Here is a 12,528-nt window from a genome sequence, read left to right as displayed (position 1 = left end):
TATAAGGCAACAGCCTTGGAAATATCTTTCCTACTGTTGACATCCAACCCATCAGTTCACCTCCATACTTTTCTTTATCCTCCCTCTCCGGCCAAGCAATCAGTGTTACTCATTTCTTACGTATTCTTTGTGATTTTATGCATCTACAAGCAAATAAGTGTGTGTCCTCCTTTTTCATCTTCCCTCTTTTACACATTTTTTACCTTGCTTCTTTAATATATCTTAAAGATATTAATACTAGCAGACATTCTTTTTTAACAGCGGCATAGTAGTTGATTATATAAATGTACCATAATTTATCTAACTAATTATTCATGCATATTTGATATATGTTGATAGACATTCAGGTTGTCCACAATATTTTGCTTTTACATAAGCGTAAGTATATCTATAAGAAAAATTCTGAGTAGAATTGCCAGGCCTGAGTATATACTCAATAGATATTACCATATTATCCCAAATAGAGGTTATGTCAATTTATATTTATTTCTTCCAGCAATTTGTGAGAGCTCTTTCCCTCACATGCTTTTTTTGAGACAGTCTCACTCTGCCACCCAGGCTGGAGTGCAGTGGCACGATTTTGGCTCACTGCAGCCTCTGCCCCCTGGGTTCAAGCAATTCTCCTTCCTCAGCCTCCCAAGTAGCTGGGACTACAGGCATGTGCCACCACACCTTGCTAATATTTGTATTTTTAGCAGACACAGGGTTTCACCATGTTGGCTGGACCGGTCTTGAACTCTTGACCTCACGTGATCTGTGGCCTCCCAAAGTGCTGGGATTATAGGTGTGAGCCACCGCACCTGGCCTCCCCCACATCCTTATCAAAGAAGTATATAATCAAACTTTTGAACTTGGACAATTTGATAGGTGAAAAATAATACCACATTATTATTAATATTATTATTACTTGTTAAATAGATGGGGTTTCACTATGTTTCCCAGGTTGGTCTTGAACTCCTGGGCTCAAGCAGTTCTCCTGCATTGGCCTCCTAAAGTGTTGAGATTATAGGCATGAGCCACCACGCCTGGCCCCAGTATTATTTTAATTTGTATTTCTCTGAACAAGGAGTGATGATCATCTTGCATGTAAAAACAATTTGTTTTTCTTTGAACTGAAAGTTCTCTTTCTGACATCCAGGTAACTCTTTCCAACATCCAATATAGATTTTCAAATCAGAGAATTCATTAGAATGGTTAAGCTAAACATGGGTGAGTTCATATGCTGAGGGTTTGCTTTTCTCCAGCCAGGATATATTTTACTCATAGTTCTTACTGGAAAAGGGGTTTTGTTTTTATCTCACTATTAAAAGTCCTCTTTTCAAGGAAGCACCCACTATTTGTTATTGGAGTAAGCACTGTAAATTTTTTTAGCCAATTGTATTAAAATGTAATTTGCACCAATGTTAGAGTCTAATATTAAATATTATTGCAATAACAAATTTGAAATATTTCAAGTAGATTTTTTTAATACCATGGGGTTTTTAATTTAAGTAATGTCGGCAGTTATTCAAAGCCTCCTCCCTCTCATTTGTTTATGTGTTCATTTAGAGGAAACGTAAAGTATGACATAGTGGCAATTTTATCTTTATGATATATGGGGAGGAACAATTATAATTTATGTAGTAGACAGATAAAAGATACAGGAGAATGTAGAATTTTTTTATAAATATATCAAATATTTTATTTAACATGCTTGAACTGTATTTTAAAATATTTCACTTATTTTATATTCACATTCTGAGTTAAACAAGATTGCTCATTTTCTTATCAAGAATTGTTTTTTTTTTTCTAGGTTGAATTTCAGGCAGGATCTGAAGGCCAACTTCTGCCTCAGCATTATCTAAATGATCTTGATAGTGCTCTGATACCTGTGATCCATGGTGGGACCTCCAACTCTAGTTTACCATTAGAAATAGAATTAGTGTTTTTCATTATAGAACATCTTTTTTAGTGAAAGAATGTGCCATATTACATATTGCAACCTAATTTGTTAAAACTAACTCCAGCACTAAAGCTGAAATGCCACAAACACTAAAAGTATAAATATGTCTGATTTTTGAAACACATAAGCTTTGCTCTTTAGGAATGATCTTTTCAAATCATTAGCACAATATTTAAATATCTAAAAATTTAAGAGATCCATACTTTCTGAAGCTTTACAATTAATTTAAGTACTAAAAAGACAAGGATTTCTTTTAAGAAATTTGTAGCATTTACTGTGTTATTTAAATGCTAAGCCAAAGTATCTGCACTTAGGTATACCTCTTTATGCCAATAATGATTTTAATGAAGGCTCTTTTCAGATGTAACCTTATGAAGGAAATATCTGCTTTGTGTATATGCCAGTTAGAATACTGGTTTCTAAAGTCTGTCAAATTGTATTTCAGTGGCACAAAAACCAGTTTCGAGGTCTTAGACTTATAATTCTTTGAATAAAACTGATAACTTATTTGTATAATTGGAGTGGAGACCTACCTCCATAATTAGATAAACTCTTTTTGGATTATAATCAGAATTTTGCCTTTTTTCTTCTCAAATTATTACATATGTATGTATTATATATCCACATATATAGTTTTTCCTGATTAAATGGATATTAAAATAATTGCGGGTGCTTCAGGACTTTTTGCTTCTATATTTAAGTATATTGTTTTTATAGCAAGAACATATTCTGAATGTGTTTTATAAATCTTTAATAATTTATATATAGGTAATATTTTTGTATCACAATGCATTATTTTTTTCCTCCTTTCCTTCCAAAGTATACCACTGTATTTACCACTTCTAAGAGTGACTGACGACGGGCCAGATGACCCTTGAAGTAGTCATTATGTAGCAATAAATGAAGCCTGAAACAGGTTTTTTTACTTCCACTTTAATCCTTAGAAATTTCTTGGCAACTTCGCATATTTTCATTGACACCAATGTATAAGTATAAATTTAAATGAACTAATTACTTTTGCATATTTTAAATTCTTTATATGGCAGTTATTTTTTATAACAGGATATTAACATAAGTTAAATCCTATGTATTTGAAATTGTTACAGAGCTTTCCTCTTTACTTCAAACAGCAAAAAAGTGGGGGGCATATTGTAGTCCTGTCATTTAAGTTATGTAAAAATTTTAATCATTATTTTGATGCTTTAAACATTCTCATGTGTAATATATGTTTTTGTATCAAAAACACTCATATATTTCAAGAAAAAGAAATTATGTTAAATAGCCCTGTTTTAAGAAAAATATTTATGAAGCACCTCAACTTGAAGATCAAGTCAAAGTTATAACTCAGGATCTGAGGTCTCAAGCTAGGAGAGACTGAGAATTTTAATCAGTTTGGGCATATAGTTTGGACTGAATCACATCTGTAGTACTTAGCCAAAGACAATTTGGAGGAGAATATCAGCCTTCTGGAAGTAGCTACTTCCTGAACAATGTAAAGTGTCGCAGATATTCAATAAAATGGCAACCTGTTATAATTTGTGAAATTTATTGAAATGGTGTAAGATGAAAACAATTGCATATCAAACCCAATTTATGTTTTCTAAATATAGTGTATGTATTCTGCCATGTAAGTAATTGAACAGTCTTAAAATAACCAAATGGTAGAGGGCTGTTCCTTGATGGGATAGCTTTGGATTTGTTTTCATAAAATCTCTACATTCAATAAAAATTGGAATTATGTGCCTGAAGTTTGGAGGCACATTTTGAAGTATTCTTTGTAGACATATAGTATGTTTCTGAATGTGTTTGTTACTTATTTGGTCATTGGTACTTAATTTGAAATTTTAATTTTTTAAGAGAAGAAATAGAATGGTTCTTTGTACTCAGTCTGCAATGATCTATTTTTGGCTTATGTCTTTTAATACTACTCTCTTTCTCTGAATTTTGAAATATGAAGTAAAATCTAGCCCATTTGTTTTATGCAGCTATTCAACAAACTTTGTGTGTTTGTATACTTGCTACATGCAGAGCACTTTACCAGGTTTCTAAGCAAAAATTTCTAAAAATGATTAATTGTTCTGACAGAATTAGGCATAGTTCTTTATCAACATTTATGGATTCCATGCCACAAGTAGTATGCGCTTAAGTGCAGAGCATGCCAAGAGAAGAGTAGGATTTGGCCCTGTAGGAACAAAGATTCAATTGTGGGAAACTACTTGTTTCTGAAAATTGCATGCTAGGATATTTACATCATGTTCCTGTTGAAAACAATTCCTGATTAAAATACAAGAATAATCTTAAAACATCAAAGAGATTTTCCAGACAATAAGGAATGCCAAGTCCAAAAGTAAAGAGAATAAGAGAAGCAAGCATGTACCCTTACTCTGACAACCTTATGAGTGAGGGGGACAGAAATTAAAGTTCAGGGCCCATATAAGGTGATGAACCTAACAGGAGACCCTCCACACAATAGGCTGAGACTCCCAAATACTTTCACCTTTAGGATGATAATGAATCAGAGGTGGAAGAACCAATGTAAAAGAACAGGCAAGTTTAGAATTGCCCCAGTGATCTAAAGAATCTTAAGCACTGAACTTCCTTTAAGGTGTTCCCACACTAGTAATGCCTCCAGGTGACAGAGAAAATAAAATGTAAATACTTTCCGTGGAAAAGTAATTTCATTGTAGGCCTCAAATTACTTTTCAAATATGTCTAGTAACACATAGTAAAAAGTAGTCATATAAGGAAACTAGATTCCAGAGGCAAGAATTGCTTGAAGCAATGAAAACAAACTCACAGATGTAGGTATTAGATTTGTTTTCTTTGTTTAAGAAAATAAAGTAAGGTGTGTGAATGTACTTGCAGGAAATGGGAAACTATACGATAAAAAGTTGTGGAGCTAATCTGGAAAAGAACTGAATATAAACATTGCAAGAATATACATAAAAACTGCACTTTAAAACTCAGTAAATAGATGTAATAGAATGTAGCCAATTGGGGTAGTTTATAAACTGGAAGATAACTCAGGAGAAACTATTCACAGTGCACCATGGGAGAAACAGCTGGAAAAAAAAACAGAAGACCTGTAGAGAATACGGTGAAAAATCCTAAGTGCTTCATTAGCTGTGAGAGGAGAGGCAAGAATAGGACAGAGCAAATACTTAGATAGAATGCAGAATTTTAAAAACTGATGAAAGACTTGACCCCACACATTCTAGAAGCCAGACAAATCCCAAACAGAATAAACTAGAAAATCCACACATAGACACATAATAAGGTCAGGTGCAGTTGCTCACACCTGTAATCCAGCACTTTGGGAGGCCAAGGCAGGAGGATCACTCGAGCTCAGGTTGAGACCAGAGTGAGCAACACAGGGAGACACTGTCTCTACAAAATTAAAAAAAAATTTTTTGCCAGGTGTGGTGGCTCATACTTGTGGTCCCAGCTTCACGGGGGCTGAGGTGAGAGGATCACTTGAGCCCAGGAGGTTGAGGCTCCAGTGAGCTGTGATCGTGCAACAGAGCAAAACCTTGTCTCAAAAAAAAGGAAAAAGAAGACATTTAACAGGAAAACTGGAAATGCTAGCTGACAGAGAGAAAAATAGTCCAAGGAACAATTTGCTGTTTCTAGTCAGAGGACCAGAAAGGAGGTTGGAGGCTATGGCACAAAACCCTTTTTAATTTAATTGCAGTATTCTAAGAGAGCCTCAGGAAAGATGCAGTAAGACCCACTGCCCCACCAGGAGAACCATGGGTAATGACTTGGAACCTTCTGGACTTTCCTTGCTCTACATCAATCCCGCAGCAGTAAAGAGGTATCACTCTTCTCTTCCCCCTGGTGCACTAGTGGCAGACATTGCAGGGCAGAACACTGGCAATGGGGAGGCTAACGCCCTGACTTTCTAGCCAAAAACCAAGAATGGGGTTCTAGAAACCAGAGTATAGGTAAGATCACAAATAGCAGGGAACTGAAGAAAAGGAACCCTTAAATCTGTCAATAAAATCCTGGGATCATCTCACAAGCTGTGTATGTGTGAAACTAACCAGAAGCAGCTGAGCAAAGGTTCTGAACACTGAATTACAGTGTAGGCCACTGTCCAAGTTTCAGATTGGCCACTAGATGGTGCAGAATTGGGGCAAAGAACAGCTTAACAAAGGCAGTGAAAACTAACATTGGAACCACAGCCACCAAAAAAAGTGGCCAGGATGTGTGCTCTGAAACTTAACTGAATTGATGGTCTGCTAAAACAAAACAAAACAAAAACATTCTTATGAAGATTTAAACAGGATAGAGAATATCATAATATTCCAAATATATCCCAGAAACAACCCAAAATGATTTGACAAAGAACTTGTGAAACCTAAGCAACTCTCTAGGGAAAAGACAATGAACAAGAGCCAACTCTAAGGTTACCCAAATGTCAGAATTATCAGAAAAAGACTTAAAACTAGTTATTTTATTTTTTTATTTTATTTATTTATTTTTGAGACAGTCTCTATCACCCAGGCTGGAGTGCAGTGATACAATCTTGGCTCACTGCAACCTCCACCCCCAGGGTGCAAGTGATTCTCCTGCCTCAGCCTCCTGAGTAGCTGTGACTACAGGTGTGTACCACCATGCCTAGATAATTTTTTGTATTTTTAATAGAGACAGAGTTTCACCACGTTGGCCAGGCTGGTCTCAAACTCCTGACCTCAAGTGATCTGCCTGCCTGGGCCTCCCAAAGTGCTGGGATTACAGGCATGAGCCACCACACCTGGCCGTTAAACTAGTTATTTTAATCATGCTACACAAAGAAGACATTTCTCCAAAGGAAATATATAAAGGTAAACACTTGAAATAAATGGAAAGCTAAAAGTCTCAGCATAGAAGCTATAAAAAGAAACAAGTGGAAATTGTAGAACTGAAAATACAATAACAAAATTTACTGGAAGGTCTCAACAGAATGAAGATGACTGAGGGAAGAGTCAGTAAATTTGAAGATACATGAGCAGAAATTATCTAGTCTGAATGACAGAGAAAAAAGTGAAAAAAATGAGAAGACCTTTGGGGATCTGTGAGACAATATGAAACAGTCTAATATTCATGTCTTAGGAGCCCAGAAAGAACAATTGGAAGAAAAAAATATCTGAAGAAATAATAGCTAAAAACTTCCAAACATCTGGCAAAAAACAAATATTCACGTACATTTACATAGCATTCTATTTAAAGCCGGTCTGCTGGCACAGCAAATCCCAAAAAGGAAAACCACACCCAGACACATCATAATCAAAGTGATGAAACCAACTGTAAAGAAAATACTTTGAAAGCAACTGGAAGAAAATAACACTTTGTATATAGGAGAACCAAAGATTTCAGTGATGGCAGATTTCTCATCAGAAACCATGGAGCAACATTTATAAAGTGCTTTTAAAAAGCAACAAAACTGTCAACACAGAATCCTTTATCCAGCAAATATATTCTTTAGGAAAGAAAATGAAATAAAGACATTTTCTTTTTTTTCTTTACTTTTTTTTTTTTTTTATGAGATGGAGTCTCACTCTGTTGCCCAGGCTGGAATGGAGTGGTGCGATCTCAGCTCACTGCAACCTCCGCCTCCCGGTTCAAGCAGTTCTCCTGTCTGAGCCTCCAGAGGAGTAGCTGGGATTACAGGTGCGTGGTACCACACCCAGCTAATTTTTTTATGTTTGTAGTAGAGACGAGTTTCACCATGTTGGTCAGGATGGTCTCAAACTCCTGACCTCAGGTGATCTGCCTGCTTCGGCCTCCCAAAGTGCTGGGATTAGAGGCATGAGCCACCATACCTGGCTGAAATAAAGACATTGTCAGAAGAAGGAAAGCTAAAATAATTCATTGCTAGTAGTCCTCCTTTAACAGAAATGGTAAAGGAAGTTCATGGGGAAGGAAAATGATTGCAAAGAAGGAAGAGCAACCGAAATGGCAAATCTCTGGATAAACCAAATAGACTTATATGTTTGTTAAAGTATACGTAACTGCTGAAATAAAAAAATTATAACATCATCTTTTGGGATTTTCAATGCATATAGATGTAATACAGATGAAAACTGCATCCTAACCAAGGGGACAGTGACAGAACCTATATGGTAAGTTTTCTAAATTTCACTTAAAGTGGTAAAACATTATAGTAGGTTACAAAAAGTTTGGTATGTAATGATCATCTCTAGAGCAACCATTTTAAAAAAACTATGCAAGGAGATATGTTTAAAAAGCTGACATATAAAGTGGAATTGGAAAAATAAATAATTCAAAATAAAGCCAGCAAGGAAAACAAGTGTAAAAGAAATAAGGGACCAACAGGAAAAATTAATGCTAAAATGGTAGACCTAAATCCAGCTGTATCAAAAATTACACTAGGCCAGGTGTGGTGGCTAATGCCCATAATCCCAACACTTTAGGAGGCTGAAGCAGGAAGATCACTTGAGGCCAGGAGTTCAAGATCAGACTGGGCAATGTAGTGAGGCCCCGTAGCTACATAAAACTTAAAAGAATTAGCCAACCATGGTAGTGCATGCCTATAGTCCTGGCTACTCAGGAGGCTGAGGTGGGAGATCATTTGAGCCCAGTAGTTTGAGGCTGCAGTGAGCTGTGATCATACCGCTGTACTCCAGCCTGGGCCACTGAGCAAGACCCTGTCCCTAAAAATAAAAATAAATAACAATTACATTAAATGTAAATGGTCTAAATATGGCAATTGATTTTTTTTTTTTTTTTTTTTTGGATCAAGTCTCATTTATTCTGTCACCCAGGCTGGAGTGCAGTGGCACAATCCTGGCTCAGTGTAACCTCCACCTCCCAGGTTCAAGTGATTCTCCTGCTTCAGCCTCCTGAGTAGCTGGGATTACAGGCATGTCCACATCTGGCTAATTTTTTCTTGTTTTTATTAGAGATGGGGTTTTACCATTTTGTCCAGGATAGTCTTGAACTCCTGTCCTCAACTGATCTGCCTGTCTTGGCCTCCCAAAGGACTGGAATTACAGGCATGAGCCACCATGCCTGGCCAGATGGATTTTTTTAAAACCTAATTTATATGCTGTCTATACAAGCCACTTATGATACAATGGTACATGCAGGTTAAAAAGTAAAAGGATGGAAAAAGATATTCCATGCAAACACTAAAAAGAAGAAAAAAAGGACAAAGCTGGAGTGGTTATTTTGCTATCAGACAAAGCAAACTTCAGAACAAGGAATATTACCCTGTAATTTATTTTTAAATTTATTTATTTATTTATTTATGAGACAGGGTCTCATTGTATTGCCCAGGCCTAGGGTGCAGTGGCTATTCACCGGCACAGTCATGGCACACTACAGCCTTGAACTTAGGCTCTTAACCCATCCTCCTGCCTCAGCCTCCTGGGTAGCTGAGCCTACAAGTGCGTGCCACTGCACCCAGTTCCCCTGTGATTTATTATTGCATTTCATAGACTAGATACCAAGTTCAGAGAGAGAGAGAGTAATCTGTCCAAAGTCACACAGCTAGAAACTAAATTGGAATTTGAGGGAAAACTTTCTAGCTATTAGGACTCTGAAAATGAGGTAAGCTGTATTCATGCAGTGCTTTGTTTTGATTTTGAGACAGAGTCTCACTCTGTGGCCCAGGTGGAGTGCAGTGGTGTGATCATGGCTCACTGCAGCCTTGAGTTCCTGGGCTCAAGCAATCCTCCCACCTTAGCCTCCTGATTAGCTGATACTACAGGCACATGCCGACACACCTGGCTTGTTTTTTATTTTTTTGTAGAGATGGGTCTCACTATGTTGTCCAGGCTGGTCTCAAAGTCCTGGTCTCCTCCTGCCTCAGCCTCCCAAAGTACTGGGATTACATGTGTGAGCCACCATGCCTGGCCTTTATTCATGTTTAGATGTCACCAAAAGCAGCCCCAGACTCAAATTGGGGCCTGTGTCTCACATTCTAATCGTTATATTCTTTCCCCAGTGCAGCATGTACCCTTAACTTACAAAACCTTTTTTTGTGCCAAAAAAGTAATTAGACTTATTTTTACCATAAAATTTCCAAACACTCAGAAGTAAAGGAAATAGTAGGATGAAAATCTATATACCCAGCCTACAACAATCCTCCGAGTCAACACTATCAAGACTTACCTCTTTTGCTTCATCCATCCCTTAATTTCTTTGCTGGAGCATTTTAAAGCAAATATCAGACATATCCTTTCACGCCTCACACTTCAACATGTGGCTCTAAAAATAAGGACAGTGAAGAGGAATTTTGAGTCAGTTATTGTAAAATATATGAAAATATTGTAATATTGTGACCAATATGTCATAAAAACTTAGCAAACTGATGCAGGAACAGAAACCAAATACTGCATGCTCTTACTTATAAGTGGGAGCTAAATGATGAGACACATGGACACAGAGTGGGGAACAACACACTGGGACTTTTGGAGGGTGGAGGGTGGAGGATGGGAGGAGGGAGAGCAGGAGAAACAATGAATGGGTACTAGGATTAATACCTGGGTGATGAAACAACCTGTACAACAAACCCCTATGACACAGTTTACCTATGTAACAAACCTGCACTTGGACCCCTGAAGTTAAAAGTTAAAAAAATTTTTAAAAAAAGCCGGGCACAGTGGCTCATGCCTGTAATCCCAGCACTTTGGGAGGCTGAGGCGGGTGGATCACTTGAGGTCAGAAGTTCGAGACCAGCCTGGCCAACATGGTGAAATCCTGTCTCTACTAAAAACACAAAAATTAGCCAGGCGTGGTGGTGCGTGCCTGTAATCCCAGCTACTCAGGAGGCTGAGGCAGGAGAATCGCTTGAACCCGGGAGGTGGAGGTTGCAGTGAGCCGAGATCGTGCCACTGCACTCCAGCCTGGGGCAACAGAGTGAGACTTCATCTAAAAAAAAAAGAAAAACAAGTTTTTTAAAAAAGACTTGTACTGCAATCAATGCCATCAAGAAAGTGAAAAGACAATCTGCACAATGGGAGAAAATATTGCAAATATTTGCAAATTATCTGTTAAGGGACTTGTATTGAGACTATATAAAGAATTCTCACAATTGAAATGAGCACAGGATTTGAGAAGACATTTCTCCAAAGGAAATATATAAATGACCAATAAGCACCTGAAAATATGCTCAATATTATTAGTAGGGAACTACAAATCAAGATAATGAGGTAGTACTTCATATCTACTAGGATAGCTATAATTTAAAAAACACATAATAACAAGTACTGACTGGTAAGGATGTGGGGAAATTGGAATCTTCATACATTGCTGGTGGGAATGAAAGATGGTACAGCTGATTTGCAAAACTGGCAGTTCCTCACACAGTTAAACAGTTACTCTATGAACAAGTAGTTCCACTCCTAGGTATGTACACAGATATGTACACAGGAATGTATTCATATACGTCCACACAAAACTTGTCCATGAATGTTCATAGCAGCAGCATTCATAAAAGACAAAATGTAGAAACAACCCGAATGTCCATCAGCTGTTGAATGGACACACATAAAATGTGGTATTTACAAACTGGAATTTATTCCAACATAAGGAAGGAAGTACTGACACATGCTAAAACATGGATGAATTTTGAAAACATGCTAAGTGAAAGAAGCCAGTTACAAAGATCATACATACAGTCTGTGATTCTATTTACATGAAATTCCAGAATAGGCAAATTCATGAGACAGAAAGTAGATGAGTTGTTGCCTGGGGGTAGGAAGGGGGTAAATGGAGAGTGATTGCTTTGGAGTGATGAAAAATATTTTATCTGAAAGGCTGGGCAAGAATAGCTCCCCTTTGTATTACGTGTCAGGTGATGTTAGTTATCCTAACTCTACGTAGCACTGGCAGATTGAGTTTTTTGGTCACAGAAGCTGAAAATGGCAGAGCTTTGTTGTTAATTCTGATCACTAGTTTGGCTTCAAAAAGTAATGAGTTAAGGAGGGCTAGAAAGACAGTGGATGGGAGGACCCAGTTGCTGAGAGCGTTTTCTGAGTGAACACTGGTGGAGAGACAGAAGGGGAAAGAAAACTTCAAGTTATCAGCTCGGTAACTTTGTATAAAAACTTATTTATTTATTTATTTATTTATTTTTTGACAGAGTCTAGCTCTATCGCACAGACCGGAGCGCAGTGGAGCGATCTCGGCTCTCTGCAACCTCCACCTCTCCGGTTCAAGCCATTCTTGTGCCTCAGCCTCCCGAGTAGCTGGGATTACAGGCGCGCGCCACCACGCCAGGATAATTTTTTAAATTTTCAGTAAGGACGGGTTTTAACCATGTTGGCCAGGATGGTCTCGAATTCCTGACCTCAAGTGATCCGCCCACCTCGGCCTCCCAAAGTGCTGGGAGTACACGCCTGAGCCACCGTGCCAGGCCAGAAACACTGATTTTTATCAGTAATGATTCCACACCCTTTTAGGATATTACTAACATTTAAAAGAAAATATACCCAACTTTTGAAATTCGTGCTCCACTCCAGCAACTGCTTTCAATCGGAGTTCCATCCTCCGCCGCAGTATGCCCTAACGCAGCGTTATCTTCAGAGCTACCACCGGCTTCCGAAACCTTTCGGAGGAGCGCTTCGCCACCACCTGCA

At 37.8% G+C, this 12,528-nt stretch overlaps 1 protein-coding gene and 1 long non-coding RNA gene across 8 annotated transcripts in view; one reads left to right on the top strand and one right to left on the bottom strand.

Annotated features, from left to right (window-relative positions):
• Positions 1–3,939, top strand: part of ZFYVE16 (zinc finger FYVE-type containing 16) — a 72,905-nt gene extending 68,966 nt beyond the window's left edge. For all 7 annotated transcript variants that reach the window (XM_034959867.4, XM_014344868.5, XM_003822270.6 and 4 more), the window contains one exon: positions 1,793–3,939. In XM_034959867.4, the coding sequence (XP_034815758.1) occupies positions 1,793–1,951 (159 nt within the window). In that variant the 3' untranslated portion in view covers positions 1,952–3,939. The remainder of the gene's footprint in view (positions 1–1,792) is intronic.
• Positions 3,940–7,694: 3,755 nt separating this feature from the next.
• On the bottom strand, positions 7,695–12,525 carry LOC134730368 (uncharacterized). The gene is made up of 3 exons (XR_010112109.1): positions 12,387–12,525; positions 10,061–10,156; positions 7,695–7,750 (listed from the first exon to the last, which is right to left on the bottom strand). It is a non-coding gene; the product is annotated as an uncharacterized LOC134730368 (long non-coding RNA).
• Between the last annotated feature and the right edge of the window lie 3 nt (positions 12,526–12,528).

This window comes from Pan paniscus, chromosome 4 (genome assembly GCF_029289425.2).
Source record: "Pan paniscus chromosome 4, NHGRI_mPanPan1-v2.0_pri, whole genome shotgun sequence".
NCBI classification, from domain to species: Eukaryota; Metazoa; Chordata; class Mammalia; order Primates; family Hominidae; genus Pan; species Pan paniscus.
This window is presented reverse-complemented; position numbering and strand designations above follow the sequence as displayed.